This window comes from Styela clava, chromosome 14 (assembly GCF_964204865.1).
Source record: "Styela clava chromosome 14, kaStyClav1.hap1.2, whole genome shotgun sequence".
Lineage (NCBI taxonomy): Eukaryota > Metazoa > Chordata > Ascidiacea > Stolidobranchia > Styelidae > Styela > Styela clava.
In genome coordinates, this window is record NC_135263.1 from 14,802,209 (window position 1) to 14,827,819 (window position 25,611).

Consider the following 25,611-nt stretch of genomic DNA (forward strand, 5'->3'; position numbering starts at 1 on the left):
AGGAATTGCTCACATACTTTACTAAAGTGTCCAATATTATATTAAATGTGATATTGCAACAAATATACCCATAAATTCAGACAGATTCGAATCATTCAGGTAAAAAGATATGTCAAATATAGCGTTCAAAATTCGATCCACATATAAGCCATATGGAGTCGACTTATTGAACAATTCAACAATAAGCTACATCAAGCAATAATGTAAAAAATTTTCCCAGAAATATTATGACGTCGGGGATTTCTCTATGAATGAACAAAACAACATGTTGGCATGACCTAACTAAAATTAGGTGGTCTGACATTGATTAGGAATTTCCGGTATGGAAATAGGTAATTGAAAATAAATAGGAAATTTCAAATTAATTTTATAGGTAGACTTTCTGTCGACAGGTATTAAACTTCCTTTCTCATTCAAAAATTGGTAACTTATTTTTCTAAATCAGTGGCCTTCAAGCAATTTGGTTGAATAGGAACACTTCAATATTATGTAATAGCCAATCTGAAATATCCTTACACCTGAATAATCAATAAATTGTCCAATAAAAGACAATTTAATTATCAGAATGCATACTGAATATAAACACTTCACAATATGATGCTTTACAAACAGTATATAGACCTGACATGGGCAAACTACGTCCAGCTGGCCAAATACGGCCCGTTGAGTGATTCAATCTGGCCCGCCTGGTGGTACCATAAATTTCTGCTTTTGACCAATTCTGCATGCACTACATAGGCATGTTAGATTATGATCGTAGTCTGTGTCAGTCATTATAGACTGACAATTTCCACAATCAAACTAAAACCAAATTTTGATGTTTTAGTTAAAAAAAAATCACTCAAGGAATTTGATGAGGTACGATTAAACTTAGTTTTGGCACAAGGCTTATTGTTGTCCACTTTTGCTTGCATAACACTGTAAATAAAATGAGACTTTACGTCACACTTACATGGACCGCCTGTCCAGGTGGCAAAATTATTGGCACCTGGTCCTAAAACCTTGCCCACCACTGATCTACTTCTTGCGACAAACAACAAATATAAACAAACTGGCTTGGTACTTATTTACAACATTATGTATCACCAATAGCATCCTGTAATAAAAATTACACTAAATTACATAAAACACATATTCAACTTTTGATGGAAAGACTATTCAATAGTTCAATCAACAGTGTCTTTACAGACAGCCATGAAAACAGCTTTTACGCTGGAATGCATTATAATTGAATTGTAGTTAATACAATTACAGTTTTGATATATAATTTTAGTAAGAAATTCCTAGCAATAACATAATATAACAATTTACTGAAGGACCGCTACTCCTTCCCAGAATTTGAGAATGACAGTAGTAGTGGTAAAGCAATAAAGAAAAAATAAATAATATGAAGTAATTGTGTCCAATTTAGATTCCTAATTGTGATTGCAAGTATTAGCCTTGCCGTATTAAATTGAAACAGCGCACAACGCCTAAAGATTTAATGCAGCGACCAGAGCAAAAAACATTTTATATTTTTACCATGCAAGTGACTTCTTAAACACAAACTGTCAGATTGGGATTTTATGTCTAATGAGGAAAAATTTGAGTGTTTACAAGGAAGGGCCACACTGATTGGCTTGACGAGCCGGATTGTGGCTCGCAGATGCCTGTTGAACACCCCTGATTCAGATGTACCAATAACAAGAAATTCTAGAAAATATTTCTCATTCAACTTTTAATGACTACGTCTACTTTAGTATAATTCAACCATATACATGATTTCGTTCAATCTTGATACAGACATGATTATTTTCTGAGTAATCCCTACGCTAAATTTAGTTTTATAAATTTATAGCCCTGACACTATTTACAACAATCAATTCTACAAATGCTTTGGTTCCAAAGCGACTAAATAAAACAAACAAAAATCTATTTGCTATTTTTGACAATAAGTACCCATAGCTAATTTTCAAAATAATGCATTTCTAATTTTTGTAATTCAAATGTTCGGGTCTAAAAAAGTACACGCAAGTACACATACCTGCTTAATTGAAAATTGAGTAACGCGTCTGTCAGGAATTTTTTTCCAAGTCAGACAGATTTGTTTAAAATCATGAAAATTTCACATCACATTTCTGTTTGGCGTTATTTGAGGAGTTATGGCATTTACTTCACCAGACCCAAACCTCAATGAGTAGATTAGTGGACTGGGAACTGATAAAAAAGTCACAGGTTGATTTGAGTTTTTAAATTTCGTTTATAAAGTAAATCGATGTGGTGACAGAATGGTTATCGGGGCTATTTTCAAAATATATATTTCGAGAAGTATTAAACATTTTTGCTATACATCTGCAATGCAAGTTTATACTTCACCGCAAGATGGTTTTTATACATGTAATAATCTAAACTGATTCACAAAAAAAGAAATCTATGTATGCAATGCGCCACGCCACCATCAGTGCAAACCATGTCACTGCTTACATGTACCTGAACATATTCACTCAACCTTCTCATCTAAGAAACGAATATGAAACATTAGAAAATCAAATCAGACATAAAGTTATTGATTGACAATCATATACAGTAGGGCGAAGTTCTCCAATTCCCAAGATGTCCCAACATTTGGTTCAAGGAAACAAACACTCTATCTGTCTCTGAAACAAGGTACCGAGCTACTCCGATAAAGTATATTTTGATTTTTACACAAAAAATATTACACAAAACACAAACAATGAACGCACAGAAGATTGGGAAAATCGGGGAAACTGGCAAAACCTTTATAAAGGTTTAATACATGTAACTATACATGCGCCAGTTTAAAGTTCGGTTTAAGGACAGTTTTAAAGGCCAGTTTAAAGTAGTCTGGCACAATCTGAAAATGGCATACCGGTACCGGTATGTGTCGGATCGGGCCATGCTTGTCTCGATAATAGTTTAAATCAATAGTGACATGTGTCACATGATTAAAATTGCAAATCTCTGAATCTCAATTACCGTATAACTAGTTACTTTATTTGGACCCCATAAAAGCTAATATTTAATACGGTATTGTAATAATAATATTGTTTATCTCGGTACCGGTACTGCTAAACTAGCATATAAAATTTCAGTATCCCAAATCGGAGAATTATTAGCAACTACTATATTTATTTATTGAATATTCGTGCGAAAATCCCAACGAAGAAATGATGAACGCCTATCCAAAACCACTGCCCAAGGCGTCATATTCTAACCAGCCGCCCACAACAAACCCCTCGAAGAGCCAGTCAGAGGGCGTGACTGCCGGTAGCCTCGAACTAAATGTGCAGACTTCGGCAGTAGTGAGGTCAATCCATAAAATCCCGAACGACATCTCGTGATGGTCTATTTGGTCTGAATTTAATGCACGACGCATCCGCTCATTAAGAGAATCATTTTTAATATTCCCTCTCCTTCAAACACAAAAAAGAAGAGAAAATCGTAGCTTGCTATATGATTCAACTCCTCGCTTCCCTAAACAGACGCTAAATATGAAAGCCCCAATTGCTATTTATCCTCTTAACAGTAATAAGCAAATCCCGAGATCTCAAACGGATAACACGTATAGGAATATTACAAAATTTCATATAAATATGGTTTCATTTTTCTACGCTTTTCAACAAACCCCTTTCATCTGAAAATCAATAATGGAAGTCGGAGAACCGCTAAAGTATCAACAGCTAATAAATATACTGTAGCCTATTCTTTATTCATAGTCACATTCTCGTCAGCTGCAGTTCGTCAAACCGTAAATATATACTACTACGGTCGAACTTTTGTTATGTATATTTCGGTCTATCATTCATTTTGACATTTCTGCCAAAAAAGTCAATAGTGTGCAGAGTAAACGAACAGTGCGAATATTGTCTTAAATAATGTTAAAAATGTAGAATGAGTGACATGGAAACACGAATGCGCACCAAAGTTATATACGAGTGAGCTTCCCCTGCCCTCCCGTGAATTTTATATTCTCGTGTTCGGATATGCTGTTTGTAACCCGTGATGTGTTTGTTCACTTGTGTGAACGTATGTGGATGAGTACAAGCGCTGATTACAGTACTTGTTATAAACCTTTCTCTGGGTTTTGCCTATTCTATTTATCTTCTCGCCCCCTTTCGGATTGACGTCACGCTGTCGAAGAGAACGTGGCATGCCAATATGTGAACATATGTGAAGGGTGCCAAACATTAGCCGCCTTGCTTTACCACGAGAAAATAATTGTATTTTGCCAAGAACATCATCGTTGACCGATTCACTGGGACTGGTTCCGCATACAATCAGACGTCTCATTCTCTCTGCATGACATTAGAATATTCAAAAAAGTACAACCATGCTTTCTGCTACCCATAGGAACTTCCTTAACATTGACTAATTGTCAAATGTGATGTAACAATCGAAACATTTGCACGCTCATATCCTTTTCAGTCGGACCAAAGAGAATACAGTATATACTCATTGATCGGACAGATTTTCATTTTAACTATATATTTATGAACGTTGGCAATTTCAGACACAAAATGAAAATGGAAGAACCTCGGGCAAATTCACTTGTGAAATAGTCCATCAACTTCAAAATCTTGTGTATATAACAAAAAAAAATTATTTTAAAATCCAATTTCAATTTTCAAAATCCAATGGCCTACATTCAGTTTGTATGTTGACACCAAGTACCTAAAATTGGTGATGACCCCAACAGCAATTTTTTGGCCCTGAACACTCAACAATTTGAAATAAAAGGTTTTCAGTATTTATTAGCGGAGATAAATATTCCAATGGAACATATAGTTTAACTTATAAAGCCTGTGATGATATTATAAATACATGTTCCATTATTACTGTATAATAAGAAGCCATTTCACATTATCAAGTTTATCCTGTCTCCCCATGTCTCAGATGGAAGACGTTTTCATTTCTCATCGCCTTTGATTCTTTTTTTTTTATCAATGCCGTATATGTTAGCATCTAAAGCTTGACTGATTCTAATAACTCTTTCATTGTTGTTTAATGAAATATCCAGGACTTGACTTTTTTCATGATAATAGATTTTCAAGGTTTTCCTTTTTTTCACAAATCAAATATGTTTTGTATTGAACCATTTTTTCTTACTTTAAATATCACATGTTTGAACATGTTCCACTGATTTGTCATTAGCTGGTAATTTTCACTGTACTTGCTAGATCAGGGTGGTCCAAGGTTGTCAGCCTCGCGGGCCACACAATTATTTTTGTATTGTTTGCGGGCCACAATAGTGCCAAGAATTGGTGAACAGTGCAATACAAAACAAACACTTTCATTGTCCAAACACATTGATCGGTATTTGTCATTTATCAAGCTAAAACATGCAAAAACTACCAAAAAACTCACTAAGGCGTACAAAAATTTCACTATATCCACATTTAGTGTAAGATTTCAAACTCATAACTGAGAAAGGGGAAAATCCCGTTTTAGATTGTCTGTTTGAATTGGTCAGCTTTGTCAGCTATTTTCATTGATATTTAGTTATCAAGCATAGCCAACCAAGGCTAATATATTTCTCATTCGATTTTAGTTTTCTATGAAGCCTGTTTTGTTAGCATATATTTCCGACGAAAAATAAAAGACCATTTAACAATTTAGTCTAGCCAAGCACATTATTCAACTTCGCCAGTTGATATCTTGCTTGTTGATATCTTGCAGATTAGTTAATGTTACGGGAGAAGCCAAGGAAGTCGAGGCTCTGAAAAACATCTATTATTTTTTGAAAAATACCAACATGCCGCGGAACGCGAAGTAACGATTTGCCGATCAAAAATCTACGCTTGACCGCACTCTGAAGCACGTGAGTAATTTTTTGGCCGACTTTTTTTTGTTTATGACGCGGTCTCACGTCTCGAGTGCCATCATTTGCCTGCCACGTCTCATTTATTTCGATACGAATATGGCAGAAAATGAGAATTCGGATACTATTTCAGTCACGGAAACGTGAGTACAAACACTCATTATTTTTTTAATTATTGCTTTAGTGTTTCCATTGAAACAACATGAGTTCATGACTGTTACTAAGTGATATTTTGATTTGGAATCTACTTTGCTCATCGGCGCCATTTTGAATACTGACACCTTGCCACTAACTTCAATAGGCGTCTCGCTTTGCAAAAATGCTTTGCTGCATTGACGATGTGTGATTGTATTTTATTGGAGTGTGTTTTTGGTGTCGTCTGGTCCAACTCCAGCTGGACCAGCAATAGAAAGAAAATATTAAGGAAATATTAAATCCTTATTAATAATAAGGATGGTGATGCGTAATGTGCTGAACTTTATTGTATTCCTGTATAAACACATATTAAAAAAGAAGGGGGGGGGGGGGATTGAAATACTTAACTTACTTAGTTTAGAAAATCATAGGAATAATGGAAAATATGTTAATTTATTAAAATATATTACGCCAATGTTTTTAATGTGAATTCTTTTGAAAATATGTAAACAATATCCTTGTTTTGACCATACCCTATATTACAGACTGAGTCATGTTGAAACTGTTCCAGTAGTTACCGAAACGCAATCTACTACACTGTCATCAGAACAACCAAACACAACAGATGTTACAATAGATGACCAAGTGAAATCTGAAATTACAGTTTTGCCAGGAGTCAGGTGATAAGTGAATTTTTTGTGTATCATTTATTTTTAAATGTTGTATAAAGTATGATGTGAAATTCGTCAAATAAAAATAATCGAATACTTTGATTAAATGGCAGAAATTTCGGATACATTTCTTGAATTTTTTACTTTTCTAAACAATCTGCCCATTGCTTCGTTGTACTGCAAAAGTTGCTCATGTGGCGTAGATGTTTTGTGCAACAGCCAATTACTGATTTGTGACATGTTTTCTAATATCGCAATTGTGCGGTTGTATTGAATTTGTTGTGGATCAAATAAAACTGAATATGCTATTAATTTTGCACACTGTGGTTGAAGAATATTTTTATGGAAATATGGGAAAAATATAATTATGTGTTCATTTTTAAGACACTCATTCTTCAATGAAGGTTTCAGAAATTTTCAACTCAACGAGGATGTGATTTTTTTAGCTTGTCCATGGGTTCCATTTCATTTGAACCCACGTACATTTGAACCCACGACAATTGCACCTGCGTACTATTGCACCTATAGACATTTTTTTACGGATATTTGTGCCCCTACTAACCCTGACCCATGGATTTTAGCACCCTCGTATAGATTGAACCTGCGGATATACGGGTGCAAATGTATGCGTTCAAAGGCACGGCCACCTCATTTCTGCATTTTGTTATTGCTTGTGCGAACTATCTATCGATCATCATTGAAAATTTATATTTTCTGATCTAAATTTTTTCTGATAAAAATGTACTATTGTACAGGAGTTATATTGAAGAGGCGAATCCGGATAGATCATGTCATTTTACACACGATTTCGAAGAAATTCTTGAAGCATCTGATAAAGAAGATTTAAGTTGCATATATTGCACTGACTATGTATCTTGTGACATAGATCATTTTAAGAATCATTTGTTGAGAGTACATTACACATTTGCATACAATTATATGCTTGATGAACAGAATGGTAAGAATTTGAATTTTTTTCAACATTATATCATGTATCGTGTTCCATTTTCCTGTAGATATTGTTCATTAACATATTATCTATTGAAGCACAGACCGTATATTTCGTGGTCATTTCGTTTTAAAGTTGCGTTAAGTAAAGTGGATTTTTTTGTATAGTTGATTACAAATACATATTCTCAGCCCAATCTTTATCATTTTATGTTGACAATTTATATGACAATTTTTGAAATAAGACGACAAATAGGTTATCTTGACCTCTCTCATAAGTAAACAGTTTCTTTTTCTGTTACAACTTGGTTGCATATTTTCTTGTATTGTTGGTTTCCATTTAGTTTTGAAGTGTGAACTTATTCCCTTGCATGTATAAGTTATTATCAAAAATTTCATGAAACTAAGATACTTCATCTTTGTAGAAAAATGTTTGATAGTGGTGACTACAAATTAAACCCTCATCAATATGTGCCTATTTATAGCAGTCATTTTCATATTTCCTATTATGTTCAAGTAATTCACATGCATGTAAATGTCTATTTTTTGTTAACTCTTGGTAATAAATTTGATTTTCTTTTTTAGTCTGTGTCTTGCCATGTAGAAGGGCTTGTATAACTCGACCTAAGCAAGGTAATCGAAGTCATTTTCATTGTCCATCTTGTGGCAGAACATATGGAAGAAAGCCTGCTCTCGCACATCATGTTGAATCTTGGAAAGGTCCGTTGTCTGTGTGAATTTTTAACCAAATTTAGATGGTGGATTTGGTATACGTTTGGTATCGTTCAAAGGGTGTAAGGATTTAGTAAGTCTGTGACTCCGGGAATTGAAGAAGTTTAAATTATGTATTTTTTCAAGGGGCACTATTCAACACAGTTGTCAGTTGTGTTATTCTTTTATATCCACCCTTGAGCCATTCAGTTCAATTTTATTCACTAAAGTATTGTTATTTCATTGATATCCATTCAATTAATACATACCACAATATATGGTAAATTAATAGTTTAGTGGTTGTACTTATGTGTATTGCACTTTTAATTTATCTACTTTGTTTATTTGCAGGTAACTGTTTTCCTTTGGGACAACTGCAGAGAGGTTTGTGTTTTTTGTTCTAACAAAATCAATAGGCAATTATTACTTGTTGTTTTAAGGGCTGCTATAACATTTTTATTTAAGATTCATGTTTATGTGGAGATTTTTTTCTAAAAATATCTTGGAGTGAAGCATTGGAGCGTTACAGCTCTTTGTCCATTTAATATTGCAACAAAGGCAATTCAAGTTCATAATGATGGACGTATTTAAAATGAAAAAAATGAAATTTTAAGGCTTTGTCGGCTTTCGATATGTTCATCACATATTCATACATAGTCTGCTTTGAGTCTGTTGGTTTTCGATATGTTCATCACATATTCATACAAAGTCTATATTCATACAAAGTCTGCTTTAAGTCTGTCGGTTTTCGATATGTTCATCACATATTCATACAAAGTCTGCTTTCCTTGATAACAATTTAGAATTTTTGTATTTTGAAAATCAGAAAAACCACTCCGAGGGCATCAGCGTTTACGAAACAAGATACACTCATCCAGTGATATTATGGGTATAAAAAATGGAAGATTTAGTCTAGATCCTCCCAGATCTGCTGCCAGCTTCATAGAGGAACATTTGCAAAATGCCAGGTAACACCAAAGCAAGTATTTTTGCACTTTTTATGAAACTTTTGACCCCATGGCATTCCACAACTACATAAATATATTACAGTGGAAGTGATGTTGAAATTCAATATGGAGACTCGTCACCTGAAACTTCTTATACAGTAGTGGTGGAGAATGGAGGTTGGTCTTCTACTTGCCAGATAGAGTTCTTTATTAACAATATTTCTTTTTAACAATATTTTCACTTTACTTTTTTTAAGAGTTGGATGAAGAGACATCGCCTGCGAAACGAAGCAGATTATCAGATAACTCTATTCTTGACATGTCTGTATGTCATTTTATTTGTTTAAAACCTGTGTATCAATAATTGATCTTTTTAAATAGATATACGTTAATCTGATTTAATATTCATACCTGATTCTATCGAAGCTCAGAACATTAAATTATAATATTGAAACTGAACCACCCCAGTACTAGAGAACTATCACTGAATGAGTAATATTTTTCATTTTAACACAGAGTGAACCAAGACCTCATGGTGCTGTGAAAATGTATTCAATGTCTGCGAAGAAAAACCTTTCAGATGCTGATGATGAGGCTGCAACCTATTTTGGGAAAACTGTGTCATCAAGAATTCGGGGTTTAAGTGGAAAGAAACGTGCGGAAGCAATGCAGAAAATAATGCAATTGCTTTTTGAAATTGAATATGCAGACATTTAACATTTTTGAAGATCGGAAATGTAGCAGAAAATATGGTACAGTAGAGCGTTGAAGACACTAAGGTGGTGCTCATATTAAGAGATGCCTGCTTGCCATTGTGCGGCTGTTTATTGCTGTGATAACTGAAGTGTATTTTTTGATTAGTTGTTGACAATGTTTTTTTATAATGTGATATTAATTAGATATTAGTGTTGACTTTGAACTCTATTTTGAAAAAATAACACTGAACTCTGTTTTTTTTGAGAAAAATTACGATTTTTATATGAGTATATTTGTTATGAAAAAAAAAAAAATTTTTTTATGCTTAAATGTCTATGCTTTCAAATAGGTAATAATTGCAACACTTTGTATTTCTGAGATACCTCGTGAGAGTGTGGTACTGGCATTCACCGCTTGTTGCCCCTTGGTGTATCAATGTTCATTCATTGAGATAGATCGGAAAGAGTTAGGATTTTGGGGATATTGATCAGCGGAATAAATTTGACACAGGGGCAAATGTACATTGGTGCAAACGTCTGTATGTTGAAAGGTCCATTGTTCCAAGTGGGTGTAATCTATATACCAGTGCTATAATCTCTAGGTTCAAAAATGCCCTGGGTACAGATGCAAAGATCATGGAGCCATTAAATGGGTAGAACAGATCAAATTAAAAAAAAAATCAGTTTTTACGGCTCGTTAATCAACATACAGTAAATGATAAATAATTAAACATGAATGTCCTTAACAAAAAACAATACATACAATACTGAGTTTAAAACACGCAGACAAAATTATCTTGGATGATTAAAAAATAGAACAGTCACCTGTTTTTTCGTCCACAAAGGAAATGTAAAAGCACATCCAATCTTTCACAAACCCTTTCAGGTCCGAAAAGAAACGTATTTATATCAAAAGAGCTAGAATTACATGAACTAACTACCGGTAACACCCACTGAGAATACTGGCTAGTTTTGAGGCTTTTCCTATCAAATATTGGTGAGAAAACTGGGAATGTTAAATAAACCTATCTTATCTAAACAAGTCTGGAGAAAACAAAATGATTTTGTAGAACCGTAGTGGAACAAGTATGAAATGCAATTTGATGACCTTTGAACCGTGAGAATTTAATCTTTTTGTTTCCGGAAATAAGGCTCCGCCGTTGTCATGTCAAAGTGACGCTCAGGTCGTTTCAGTGTTTTGCTTTTCCCATCTGATGAAGTTTGACACCGGTAATTGGTGAAAGTCGCCTAAGTCTGTTTGACGAGAAATCGTTGATGAAAATGAGTAGACCATGATCAATATTATATTTTTGAGTGGAATACTTTGAAAAGTGGAATACTGGAGTAGTGAAATCCTGAACTTTTAGCAAATACAAGAGCAAATTCAGAAATTATTTGACTTCGTACCAAAGCATCAAAGCGAGGATCACAAGGCGGGCAGGTAGGTAATGCAAATCAAATTTGTTGAATTTAAACTACCAATACACACATTATAATTTTTGTCAAGGATTATATTTTCATTGAAACTGTCGGGGACGAAAATAAATAAATATAATTTATGTATGTGCAGATGTATGGCACAACCTCTTTTACTTAAGTGCCTGCATTACATTGTTATGAAAAGGTTTACTGTCACTAGTGACATCGAGGTCTTTTATAAGCTTTATTTGATTAAAGAATTGATTTTGTTGATATAACTCATTAACCTAATAAACATACATACATAGATACTTGCGTCTAAAACGTGTAACAAATTTTCAATTTGTCCCTTTGAAATTATCGAATATAACCCCAATCCTTAACTGTAAACCTTAATTTTCGACATAGCACCTATAATTTTCCATCGGGATAAAACAATGTCTTCCTATTCAAGGGACAATGAAATCATCAATATCTTTAATGTAAACTAGGTCAATTCATAAAACTTTACAAACAATGTTGAATGAAAATTTCAGATTCCAAATTTGGTTGATTCCAATTGTAATGATGTGAAACTGTAATAAATTTGACAGACTTTCTTTCTGTCTTAGAGATATGGATGGATGTTTACAACTAAAACTAGGGAAACCTATACGTCTTTTTAGAAAAACATGATTCATTATGAAGTATCATGCAGTGAAAAAGTGAAAAATCTTGAAAAATCATTGTCAAAGGAGCTGAAAGAATTGAAAGATGAAATTGAAGAAACTGATATGCTGTATGGAAACTGGTCAAAACCTATCAGGTTGAAATTATTTTTTTTTTTATTAAAATATTTTTACATAAAAAACAGTAGTCGAGAAGCGCCTAGCTTTTATAAAAATCCTAATTAACAGGGGTCGCAACGGGCAAGCTTAAAAGTTTGGGAAGCCCCGATCTATATTATGAGACAAATAAACATACATGCATATATACAGTATAATAGGCTTAAGAATATGGCTCCAGTCGACTTAACTATGCTTAGGAATATGACAATTCATTCATAATTCAAAGTACTGTTCGTGCTATAAATAGTTTCTGATTTGTATTTTTCAAAAGCTCTGTTCTTCTACCAAAGAGTGTTGATTATTACAAAGAGGAAAGAAGAATAACTATTGCGAAAATATTGGATGTAAGTGATGCTCCATCTTTGAAAAACCAAGGGCAGATCATGATTAAAGAACTTGAAGCTTCATTAAAATCTGATATTACGAATGAAAGCCTTCCTCTCCTTCTTCACCAGGTGAATAATTGGACCTCCAGAAGTATGCGCACCAAGATGGCGCACAACCTGAACACAGTATGTGTGTGTACTGGTTAGGATCCAGGTTGCGCGACATCTTGGTGCGCATACTTTTGGAGCACCCAATAATTTATATTTTTTTAAATGCTAATTGGTAATAACCTTCGAGATTTGTTTAATGGACTGAGCGAGTGGGTGTCGTGTCTTGGCCTTAGTGATTTGAACCTTTGAACTGATGATATTATCATTGCTGGACGAAATTCTCAGTCCCAAAGACCACCACAGCATATTAAATTGGTTTATGATGCTAAACCAAAACTTGTCTTGTCCGATAAAAAAATTCAATTCTTACATATTAAACACTGCTTACACAAAGCCTAGTTTGAGGTGGAAATGTGGAAGGCTGCCAAAACGATATTGCTGTGCAAGAAACTAAACTCAAAGTTATTAGATTCAGCAACTTTGCTGTACATTGGGATATTACATGTGTGCATGCATTATTATGACATCCCTTCAAATTATTTTCAACATTTCAATGACTTTGCATATTTATGATGAACGAACTTAATTCATATTCGCATTTACTTTGGATATTGTTGTAGTTTTCTGTGATATTTAAATATACTGTGCTATTTTTGTATTTGCCTATGTTTGATTTGCTGTTTTATTTTATATGGACCACGATGATCTGGTGTAGTGAACGAATCAAATTAATTTTTTACTCGCAATAAAATTAATTTTGAGTAATGGTTGATTGGAATACCTTTGGAATTAGAATTTGATATTTTCTGTCATATCATATTATCGCATTCAATGATCATCATTGGCCGTTTTGATTCACGTTCGGAAAATAATGATGAAAATAATTATCTTAACCCCATGATTGTTAAGAACGTATTAAGAAGGACAAGTAAAGAAAGATCGTCATTTATTTTTGCGAATATTTTTTCTGTTCACTGCAAAGACTTTAGGTAGTCAAACAATATGCATAAAATTGTTATTTTTGTTCAATGGAGTCGAAGTTTATATTAATTAACTTTTGATATTGATGATCAAAGAATGGAATTACATTTTATAAATTTTTTCCATCAGTTCTTCTTGGATCGTATGCAATCACTCGTACAATGCAAACACCTTCATTTACTGAGATGGAGACGGTTCTGTGAACATACAGCTGCAATAGAACGATTGTATTCTGATTATTGTAAAAGATTAGAAGCCATTGATTTAGAATATAAAGATGCAAAACACAGAGCATTCAGACTATCATCTGCTCATACTTCATTCATTAATAAAGATACCAAAGCAATGGACAGGTGAAATTATATCAATTTAAAATGTCACTAAGCAACTGAATTATTATGTGGACAAAAACCCTATTTTGCCCGTATAGAAAGTTTTTTGTGGCTAACCCCATTGTGTCTTTTAATTATAATTTTTACTTACAAACAAAATTGTGTTTTTTATTAGATTATCATGATTTTCACCACACTCGAAAATGCTTCCCTATTCCCTATTTTTTTAAAAACCAATCAGCATTAATAAGCTGTACCATTGTTCTGATTGACTATTATTGGATTCTAAAAACCAATTTATATCAGGCCGAGCGAAGCCGAAATGGAAAATCTTTTTTTTTGAAATGCATGTGAAATATTTATGTGTAGCTCACCTTAGCAGTTCGAGATGAGCCTCATCGGATGACACTGCTCGCTTCGGCAAGCCAAGAAATACTTTGCGCATCGAAGTTACTTGGTACTTTGATTCAACAAAAATTCAACAAAAATTGTTTTAAATTGTCTCATCTCCTTTGTAAGAGCTATAGTCAGACTTGTTGAATCTTCAATGTGACTGAAATCCCATTAATTCAATGAGTAGCTTTTATATATCCGTGTTCACTAGTAGCCTCGTTTGGAGTGAAGGCGGAAATAGGATGTAAAAAAGTTATTTTTTCATATTTTAGTGTCGAAAGTGAAGATATTGCGATATATTTACGATGGTTAATAACTAATCTTCGATGTGTCAAAACGTTTTCTTCATATTTGAGAATATTACAATGGATTCCAGTAATTCATCGAAATACAATTGATCCAGCTCTCGGAACTCAAGTGAAGCCCATCAATGATGTACGTATCATAACTTTATGAATGGTCACCACTGACTGACTGTTGACTGTTGATTTTTTGAAAAGCAATCACTCAATGATAATTTCCTTCAATTGTGAGCAGTGCTCAAATATGGAAACGAATGTTAAATAAATAATATGGCCACCGGAACATTATCAAAATTCAAACTAAAAAATTTTTACAAAATGTTGTATAAAATGAGAATTGTGCAGCATGTCATAACAAGATGTTCGTTTGTGAAATTGAAAATCCTGAGGAATTTGGCGTGGATTATCAAGTCATGTATGACTCGAAGATATTTTAAATTATAAATTAAAGTAGGCCCTAGTAGAGTTTTAGCTTCCCATCTTTAATTGCTAAAAATCTTAAGCTGATTTGTCCATTGGGTATGAAGATAGGTGATTTTTCCAAAATAACAAACAAAATCTATGTTGGCAGAACAATCCATCCAGGTATTCTTTGTGTCGGATAAAGTACCAGGAGAACACTAGACATTAAAATATCATGATATTTCTTGTCAATATTTGGGATCGAGACCTCTATATCACTATCGTTGACTTGTTTGAATTTGGGCCTAAAATGCAACTTTATACAATTCATGAATTGATTGCTTTATCCCATAAAAATTAATAATTGACCCAAACCAAATATATATCTTAAGGGGAAAAAGCTGATAAAACAAATAGACTCGATAAAACGATTAGTGAAAGAAGTTGTAAACCATCAACATTTACATTAAAGCTTTCTATGAGTGCCAGTAGTCTAGCATTCCTTTTGAATATAATATTCCCACACTGGTTTCAAATGTGCAAATAAAAATTTTGTTATTGATAGGGCCTGAAGCAATAACTGTTGAGTCAATTTTCAGTCTCAACTTTGACTTAGGAACAAAAACTTTTTAAGTTCTGATTGTTTTCTTGACTTTCCCATATATTACACAATGCTTTGTTTTAGAGCTTTAAGTGTCTTCAAGTTTAGTCATGTTGAAACTGAACAATTGAGTATGTATTTGTTTTGTTGTTTGAAGTGTACTCGACCCTTCTATTTGAAAAATCGTCTCAACTTTTATAAAAAGTAGTTTGTCAAAGTAGTCTTTAAAAGAAAGTGAAACTACTCACTTTTTTAGATTTTGATTTATTTATATTTCTGAACACAATTCATTAAAATTATTACTTTTTTATTGTAAATTTTTTTTTTTTCATTGCATTATATCATTTTTATTGATAATACATCACCTAACACATGATTTGAAAACCTGGATGAGCTACCTTTTATCAGAAAAATCCAAATTTGAGTAATCACCCTTTCTATTTGGTTGCTTATACATAGCCTTGTATAGAGAGAATGCATTCTATGATAAAACAAACAAATTATTTCTTTTTCATAAAAAAGCCAATTGTCACTTGTAAAATTTTTGAATCATATTCTCAATTAATCTATTCGATATATTATTGATATAATTAATGTTGAAACACTTTATGCATAGGTCGAAGTTGTGGAAAGTGTGGGGATTGACACATCACAGACATGGAGACATATGGTTGGGACATCATCAGAATATTCTGTTCCATCATCAGCTTCTCATCCTTTACAAACTAGATCTGGAGGCCTTGATAAAGCTTTCACAGGTAATTTATATTTTGAAATGGTTGTTCCATGATAAATTCCATCAAGTATTTGCTTGGTTCATTGCAGTGAGTTTTTTAAATCTAAAGATGTAGTCATTAAGGCCCACTTTTCGCTGTCAGCAATGTGTTTGGTTTTCGAGTGAAATCTATAAACGATTTTCTTTTCTTTCTCCCATAGGTTTCAGTCCCTTTATTACACAACTTAGTGTAAAATAGGCGAACAAAATTAGTTACCTCCATATTGGTACACATACTTCTGGAGCGCCAAAATTTATAATCATTCTGATTTTTATTACAGAAAGTAAATACGACGTAAGTTCGAAAAGTTTGCAATTTTGCCATGGTCTGATATAATTACTTCTCTGAAACACTTATTCTAATAATATTTATCTTTCATTCAAAAAACAGGATTCATATCTAACGAGCTTACTCAAGGAATTCCTCCTCACTCACTCGAGTTATCCGATTTTCGAGATCATCTCGAGGAATTGGCGAGCGAATATGGAATCACAATTCGGACTGATCTTGCAACTTCAGCCGACGAAATGGAATTATTTGGTGCGGTAAATCGACAATTCAAACGATTATTCAATACACAAGAGGAATGCCGAACTTTTTATCAGTATGATTGTGCACCTGAAGGTATGTAATTTCTTTGTTTTAAGCAAGTTTATTAATGACAGTGCACGGCGTGTATGTTTATTAAGAAATGGCCGCCAACATTTTGTAGGACTATAATTTTTTTGCAATTATATATCAATTTCCCCTTACCTGAAATTTTATTTCTTTTCATGAATCTGCATTTAAACTATATTTAATTTTAGGAAATGAACATTGGGGTATTGATTCACCTGTTCATTGCTTGCTTAAACCTTGTAACTGGACTTCACACATCAATATTGTTCCACATATGAATGCATTGCAAGAAAAACAAATGAAAAGATTGAAACAAGCAAATAGTATGGATGAACTACTTGCGTCTCAAAGCAGGTTAACAAATTCAGTTTTTTGAGTGTTGCCATCTGTTAAAATAAGTATCTTTATTAACGTTTTGGAACAGGAACAGACTAGCTGTACAAATACTGACATGTTCAAATGTTGTGACGTCAATCACTAACACTATTTACAAGATACAAACAATTTATCAATATTATGACAAAATCACAATAATTTAGATTTTTGTACAGAAAAGCTATTAAATATTATAAATAGTAATACGGTGATACCTCGTCCTCGGTAGTCGAACAACTTGATATGAGAGTCGAACAAAAATTTTTATTCAAAAATGCTGTGTTACTCGAACGAAAATTTGGTGCTTGATTACCCGAACTGGCCGTCGAGTGAGATGATGCCACCCGAACCGCACATCTTGACTGCTTCTTGGCCATTCGACAAGAGAGCGATGCTCAAATATATATGGATTCGAACGCCAAAACAAATTGTTCCACTTGTATCACACTTGTCCCAATTGTATGAATTTCATCTCATATGTCTACTTTAGCCCTCTGAAACAACTCAGAAAAGTGAAAGAGTGGGCGAGTGTGGCAAAGTGGGACAGATGTGCTAAATAGGGAAGAAGTGTGGGGCGTGGCATTATTAAACATTTAGGAGATTTTAAACCATAACAAAAGTTCCTTATCTGTTGATATCGAAAAGTATGTCTAAATATAGCAATATATGTGAGATCAATAGATAAAGTTTTTTACTCTATATTGATTTCATATTTTCCCCTATAGTATCCCATAATATTGGATCATTTCCACTTATAATTTTTTGAATATCCAGGTTCCTCAATGTCACAGATTTTAGTCTTGTGACAGAATCATTGAAACGTCATGCTTATGCAGTCAGAGAACCTCCCACTGCTAAAGCACTCAGAGTTACCACTCACAGGTAGGTTACTGGAAAATTTCAGTGAATTTACAATTTTATAGAACTATTTTTTAGTTGACTTTTAGTTTCAAACTATATACAGGTGCAAACTTAATGTGAATAAATTTTGAGATATTTCTAATAAAATAATAATGGCTGAAAAATATTATTATAGAAAAACAACCTACATGGATATGACCATATAATTTTGAAAAAAATTTTAATGCAAAATTTAAATTAAATAATTTCAGGAAAGGAGCTTTGAGGAGTAGCAACTTGTGGTTGCAAATTTATAACAATCCTGAATTATACAAAGATTCAGATGGAGTAGGAGGTGGAGGAGGGGATGCAGATGATACTACTGGAGATGGTGATACTAGTGCTCGTGGTTATTCGAGGTTATATCACAAATACTGAAAATGGATATTTTGATATATTTATATTAAATTTAACACCTTATTACTCTTGAAATCACTTCGCTCAATGCAATGAGATTTGAGTTGAACTCCTGATGGAATTTCGCCAATATAAAATAGAGAATTTTTTTTAAAGAAATTTGCTACACAATTCTGTTGGTGCAAATTACCGAAATGTTGTAAAATATTAAGTATTACCAGGGTTTTTAGGCTTTATTGGTTTGAAAATATTGCGATTTTCTTCTTATTATATAGTTGCAAACCTCATAAACATGCTCAACTTCTTTGCCTATCCAGTTTAAAGGGTGTTGATACGAGTACGACTATATAATAACGTATATTACTTATGTTCTATGAATAGTTTTGGTGCTATAACTTTTTTGCGAGCGAATGTCGTTTTAAGTTTTCGATTTATTAATTTTTTTCCTATACTAAAAATAAAAGTTGACCCCAAAATTCTATAAAACATATACAAAACAAAATAAATGACAAAACTCAAATCAGAACCACAAAAAATAATTCACACTCCACAGGACTGCCAAGTATGTTTTTTATCACCTCTTGAATATTGTGGGATTTTTTCCTTGGAGATTTGGTTCGAGTGATAAAAAAGTGTCGAAGTAAACAGTTAAATTTCAAATTAAAATATATCAATGATACCACTAGTATTTTTGTCACCAGTTCGATAATATTTATATTTTTCTTGTTTATTCAGTGGTACGACCCGCAAAGAAAGTTATGATTATTCGAACACAATGCAGATGCTTGGATTGGATGAAGGAGAAGATACCGCTAGTAATGATCCCACTGTGTTACAGGTTAAAAAGAAAATTTGTTTTCTATTCTACTGTGAACAACCAGTTATCTGGAAAACTCATTTTAAATTTGTAAATAAATACATGACTAAATAACTCAATGTAATTTGGCACATTTTCAAGGTTTGTACACAATTTCTTTCTTTCATTCAAGTATTCCAGATTTTAGATATTTTTTCCAACAAACCTCCATTCCCACATTTTTATTTCCAGGGGGCATATCTTTCTTTTCTTCATTTGAGACATTTGAAAATGAGAGATGTAAGAAGACAATGTCTTTCTCTTCTTAACTATTTCCGAAGCATCGAACGTACAATAACGATATATGATGGAGGACTTTCTCTTGAAGATGAATCTGCAGCGCCAAGAGAACAAATGAATAAGGTTATGAAAGGCAAAACCAAACAAGGTGAAATATCAATTAATATTTCTTTTTTGTCAAATTGGTTGTGATCGAAACTATAAGTCTATAATTCAGGAGAAAAATCATCAAAATTCAAGAGACATGCATCGCAGAAAACTCAAACCAATAAATCCCATGGTGGAAGGGGAAAAACAAGAGGTCTCGGATCACATCATTATATCAATAACACACCTGTTGATTACAAGGTAAATCTATGTTAGAGATTACGAACACAAACTAATATTTGATGTTCATTATAATGTTGTTTTTATTTGCCTATTGAATATTAAACCCTGATTTTACACAGTTTCAAAGCATTCATAGTACGATAATTCCTCAAAAGATTTCAATTTGCACACCCTGCCTGGGTAATCAACAGCGCAAAGGAAAGTGTGTTCCTAATGTTTAGCGTGATGTTTAATTGATAAAGCCAATTGCGCAATGTTTCATTTATACTTATCATTTTTTCTCATAAATCAAGGTCGAAGAAAATGAATTCATGGAATTTGGTGGAATTTCAAATCATGATGATTTTTATCAGTTGGAAGAAGAAGCAGATGATGATGAAAACAACGATAGTGATAAGAGAATGCATATTACAGCGTCTGTTAAAAGAGGACATTATGTTCCTCATGTTCAAGTCAGTTCTTTATTATCCAGTGTGAGGCATCATTCTAAGCGCTAGGAATGCGCTCAGTACCATACCTCTGATTACCCTGCGTTCGCAGGTTTGAATTCCACGCAGGGATAATTATGTGTTAGAGCAGAGAGGATTGCTGGACTCCTCGCTGCCGCAGGGTGGTTCACAAAACTGCTGGTCGGTTATGGCTTTCTCCACAATTAAGTCCATGCATCTGAAGTCCATTCATGGAATGGACTGCTAACCGGATGAGAGGCCATGGTTCGCCATATGATTAAGCCGTCTTATAGGCTTTCCTCTGCATTAGGGATAAATATGTAGGTCCTATCCTATCCAATAATGGCAAAATACCCTAGCTCTTGCATGTCATTCATTTTACACTGATTATTTTGCCTTTGCCTATACTGTAATGTTAATAGTTTTAGCAGGTTGTGAGTAATTTATGACAATAATGACAGTTGACAATCAGTACATTTTACAGTTATTTCTCGATTATGCCCAAATATACTTTATTAAATGCATAAATATAAATTTGAGTGAAATTGAATTATTGATTCTTATTTACTACTTGAACTAAACACAGAAGGTTGTGAGTAATTTAAGACAATATTGACAATTAGTACATTCAATTTCTCGATTATGTTTAAATATACTTTATCAAATGCATAAATAGAAATTTGAGTGAAATTGAATACATTATCGAGGCTTGTTTACTACTTGAACTAAATATTTTTTCATCTCAATCCAGGATCAGAGAGGCTACTATATAATATATGAACTTGGATTAAAAGATTTGAAAGCACTGGAAAAAAACTTGTTGCTTATTGCTTCTCATTATATTGAAAAAGACAAAGGTTATTTATTTACCAAATTTATTTTATTTAATATTTGCACAGTTACATTTATATTGAATTGCCGTGACAAAAAGATTTCGATTATATTTTTCAAATTTCATCAATTATCATTCATATTATTTGAGGGTGGAATGGTCTTCATTGAGTAATGTGAGGATTTGTAGGGCATGAAATACTGGGGAATAACTTATAATGGTTTGAAACATGATTTACCCATCATATTGACTATCGAGTGAAATTTGACATTAGTATATGAATACTAACACACCTTATCAATTTTATTTTTGGACACAAAGTGGACCTGGGCATCGTTCTGCTATTTTTTTTTTCAAGTATTATGAGACTCGATATTTCACCAAAAATTTTTCTGTTTTATACTAATTTAAATAAATCTCTTTTTATTTTCGACCACCTCTGTATTGCTCTTCTGACCATCCAATCTTTGCTAAGAGGGCTTATGATATCCTTGTGTCCATTAGCAACCTTTGTGTTCATATATTTAATCATTGCTATCTTATTAATTGTATTATAATAAGTAAAGCCTCTTCCTCAGATCACAGATCTTGTGTTCGCCAGTCTTCGAGTGAACGAGGACATCGATCTCATGAAGCAGCTGGTGAAGTTGATTTATCATCTTATGGGCATCGAGATGTAGATAGATTCGCTGTTCTACTCGATGCATGGACATGTGAACTCAATTTTCTTCACAATAAGAGAGAGGTAAGGAAAAAAAATATAGAGAATATTTTTGAACCTTACTTTGTTGAATTTGGCTACAAATATTGATAATATTGTGTCATTTATTACTATTCACAAATTTAAATAGTTAGGTACATGTTACTTCATTACCCTCAATATTGAAGATATTGTTCTTATCTTTCTGTCACTTGCCAAGAAAATTCTGGATTGCTGTTTGTACAGTACGATTGCTCAATATTTTTGTTTAAAAAGTAGATTTCATTCGAAAATATCTAATTTTTTTTTTCCATTTTTTTATTCTGAAGTTATTGGATTGTTTCCTGGAAGCTTACCACAACACATTTGATCCAAGGGAAAGAAGAGAACTTGCTCAGGTTGGTTATTGCAACTATATTGTGTGACATACAAACATTTTCTGAATGATATATTATTAATTTTTGTGATTGAAACAATTAGGAATTTCATCAAAACTATATTCAATATCTTGCATATTAATCATCACAAATTTACAATAATCTTTCAGTTATCATCTTGTAAAAAATGGCCGCAGTTCATATTTCATTACATAAACTTTAATTCACTCATCAACATCCTAACTTAACTGTTTAAGGTAAAGAATTGAAATCATAATCTTCATTGATCAGTAATATAACTTCTATTTCAGGCTATAACTGATATCATGTACCAACGTCCCCGATATGACTTGAAACAAGATTACTTCATACAAGCATATCGCATGGAATGTGCCTGCCTCCGATTGAAGACAAGTCTAGTAAAACAGGTAAGAATGGGGCGAATTCGATTTGAATATTTAGAGTTTGTGATGGCATAATTGAAATGCAAAAAAATTACTTGCGATCGTGCGTGTTTCATTTCGGAAGGAAAAAGAAACACATTATATTGCACAAACACATACTTATATGATTTATCTATTACAAAGCACATAGATATTTGTCAGCATGTCGTGGGGAATCCTCATAATTATAACATTAGTATTATTTACTGACAATTCATTTTGTCACTAATTTTATTTTTAGATATTTGAATTTACAATGTAATGTTACAATGTAAAACAATGGAATCTGATTAAATTTCTTCTTTATTTTTAGATTTTGACTAATCAGATTGAAGAGAACAGACATTATGTTACTTCTATCTCTCGTAATTCAGAAGGATTTGGATTACCTTTTCCTATTATACAAAAACAACCAATTGCTGTTAATCTTCCAAAGTATGTTGTCCATTGCAGCAAAATTTTACAGAAATAATTTTTTAATTTTGCATAGTAAATTTTGATTGAATATTTATGATAAAAATTTATGGTTTTTGTCAATTTTATAAATAAAAGTTGATAATGATATATTTTATTATATTATGACAACACATAATATTCATGCCTAAAATGGTTATGGAATATTGATGTATTGTTATATATAATAGGCGAATTCTAACTCATTAATTGATTATTCTGCAATACAAAACTACTATCATACTAACATTTTAAATGTATCAACTCATGCGCCAAACAGATTTTCTTCTAAAAAAACTCTAGGCATTGAAATATTGTTGGTCAAAAGAAATACATCATTAAACTTGATAAGTATAAAGTTTCTACCCTTGTAATTTAATTTTATTTTCTATACCTTTTGTGTCTCAATACAGACCAGCACTGACACATATCCACATGTTCGAATTTCATCCGTCACTTGGAGCAACTGCAAGCAGAATTCCAGAAGCATTGAGACATGCTCTGAGAGAACTAACACAGGTATATATCATGCAATGTATTTGCCATCATCCAATTAGAATCTTCTATAGCAGGGGCGCGCAACCTTTGATACAGGAGGGCAAGATAGAAACAAGAATATTGGTCAGAGACCGAAGACTTATCGATCGAAAGTTAGGGGATCCCCCAAAACAGCGCTCTTACTCCATAGTGACACCTTGTGTCCCATCACTTATTAATTAATAACTCGCTAATTATACGACATAATTCGCCCAAAATCAATAGACTTCTGGTCCGAGATAAGATGAATGCACATGCAAAATCTGGAGCAGATTCAATCTCGCTTTCGTGAGATATTGCGTGCATCTAACAGACAAACAGACATACATACAGACAGACAAATACCTATCAACATACTTACCGATTAAAATCGATTAGTAATAACTGGGTGATACCGCGGGCCGCACCTTTATTTAACATAGGCTATTTAGTAAGTGCAGGCACAAAAATTTTGGGTATTGATCTTATGACATACGCTGTTCGCACAAGCTAACTGATAAGGCATTGTAAAATTATATAGGCATAGATAATAAATTGGACCCAATATAGGTATCATTTTTAAAGCTTTTACCCAAATCATAGTTTGCTATAAAATTCATTGTTTGGAAATTATTCCTTTTAGATGCACAAACCACAGAGTCAAATTGAAGTGATTAGTATTGAAAAGCAAATGCTGGAACTTGCAATACATGAATGGGAAGGAATGTCGGAACCCGGATCGAGTTATTCATCACAAGTTCAGAAAGATGTAAGTAGAAATTTCTGTTCGATTAGTTGACTCAGAATTGAACAAAATGTATTTACTCACCTTATATTTTTATGCGTAATTATGTGCATTAGGTTATGTCCATCAATACACTCCAGTGCACCAACATCTTTCTTACTTAAAAATTGTTGTATTTAACACAATGCTTTTACTCACTTAACATTTTATGTGTAATATGTACATTTAGTGCATGTGCATTACAAGCATAAATGCGCTCCAATGTACCAACACCTTTTTCACATAATGGTATTAAACATGATTAATTTAATTTTCATGTGTAATAATGTGCATTACGAGCATCAAAGCACTTTCATGCACCAACATCTATTTTACTCAACTACCATGTCTTCTGTAAATAATTTTATTCAACACAGTTAATTTAATTTTTATGTGCAATACTGTACATTAGGTGCATGTGCAACAGTGGAAATCAATGCACCTACATCTATTTTACTCAACTACCTTGTCTTCTGTAAATAATTGTATTCAACACAATAAATTTAATTTTTATGTGCATTAGGTGAATGTGCATCAGCTTCATCAATGCACTTCAATGTACCAAAATCTTTTTACCTAACTTCCTTGTTTTTAAATAATTGTATTCAACACAATCAATTTGAATTTCATGTGTACTTATGTGTATTGGGGGCGTGTGCATCAATGCACTTCAATGTACCAACATCTTTTTACGTAACTTGTCTTCTCTAAATATTTGTATTCAACACAATGAATTTCATTTTTATTTGTAATCATTTGCATCAGGTACATGTGCATCAGCTGCTTCAATGCACTAATATCTTTTTACATACCTGCCTTTTCTTCTCTAAAATATCCTTGTATTCAACAAAATGCATTTAACTACCTAATAGGTGTATGTGTATTTGATGCATTTGCAATAATGCACCAAATCCTTCCCTTTTGGACTATTTGAATAAAAATGAATACTTTCGATTAATTAACTGTATTATAAGAAAAGTTAAATA

At 32.9% G+C, this 25,611-nt stretch overlaps 2 protein-coding genes across 4 annotated transcripts in view; both read left to right on the top strand.

The window, feature by feature from the left end:
* The first annotated feature begins 5,806 nt into the window (after window positions 1-5,806).
* LOC120340694 (uncharacterized) lies at window positions 5,807-10,213 on the top strand. Its single transcript, XM_039409031.2, has 9 exons — window positions 5,807-5,961; window positions 6,499-6,633; window positions 7,380-7,582; window positions 8,158-8,292; window positions 8,635-8,667; window positions 9,110-9,251; window positions 9,334-9,407; window positions 9,488-9,555; window positions 9,747-10,213. The coding sequence occupies exons 1-9, from the start codon at window positions 5,852-5,854 to the stop codon at window positions 9,945-9,947; spliced, it is 1,101 nt and encodes a 366-aa protein (XP_039264965.2). The 5' UTR covers window positions 5,807-5,851; the 3' UTR covers window positions 9,948-10,213.
* Window positions 10,214-11,086: 873 nt separating this feature from the next.
* LOC120340906 (uncharacterized) overlaps window positions 11,087-25,611 on the top strand; it is a 61,105-nt gene continuing 46,580 nt past the window's right edge. For 2 of the 3 annotated variants that reach the window (XM_078119803.1, XM_078119805.1), the window contains exons 1-21: window positions 11,087-11,366; window positions 12,010-12,149; window positions 12,443-12,626; window positions 13,719-13,942; window positions 14,587-14,749; window positions 16,236-16,377; window positions 16,786-17,019; window positions 17,202-17,367; window positions 18,163-18,270; window positions 18,501-18,647; window positions 19,381-19,483; window positions 19,694-19,889; window positions 19,959-20,089; window positions 20,365-20,523; window positions 21,272-21,377; window positions 21,931-22,097; window positions 22,382-22,450; window positions 22,741-22,857; window positions 23,186-23,307; window positions 23,739-23,844; window positions 24,485-24,610. In XM_078119803.1, the coding sequence (XP_077975929.1) occupies window positions 12,016-12,149; window positions 12,443-12,626; window positions 13,719-13,942; window positions 14,587-14,749; window positions 16,236-16,377; window positions 16,786-17,019; window positions 17,202-17,367; window positions 18,163-18,270; window positions 18,501-18,647; window positions 19,381-19,483; window positions 19,694-19,889; window positions 19,959-20,089; window positions 20,365-20,523; window positions 21,272-21,377; window positions 21,931-22,097; window positions 22,382-22,450; window positions 22,741-22,857; window positions 23,186-23,307; window positions 23,739-23,844; window positions 24,485-24,610 (2,904 nt within the window). In that variant the 5' untranslated portion in view covers window positions 11,087-11,366; window positions 12,010-12,015. Of the gene's footprint in view, window positions 11,371-12,009; window positions 12,150-12,442; window positions 12,627-13,718; window positions 13,943-14,586; window positions 14,750-16,235; window positions 16,378-16,785; window positions 17,020-17,201; window positions 17,368-18,162; window positions 18,271-18,500; window positions 18,648-19,380; window positions 19,484-19,693; window positions 19,890-19,958; window positions 20,090-20,364; window positions 20,524-21,271; window positions 21,378-21,930; window positions 22,098-22,381; window positions 22,451-22,740; window positions 22,858-23,185; window positions 23,308-23,738; window positions 23,845-24,484; window positions 24,611-25,611 lie in introns of all 3 variants that reach the window. The other variant, XM_078119804.1, reaches the window with a different exon arrangement.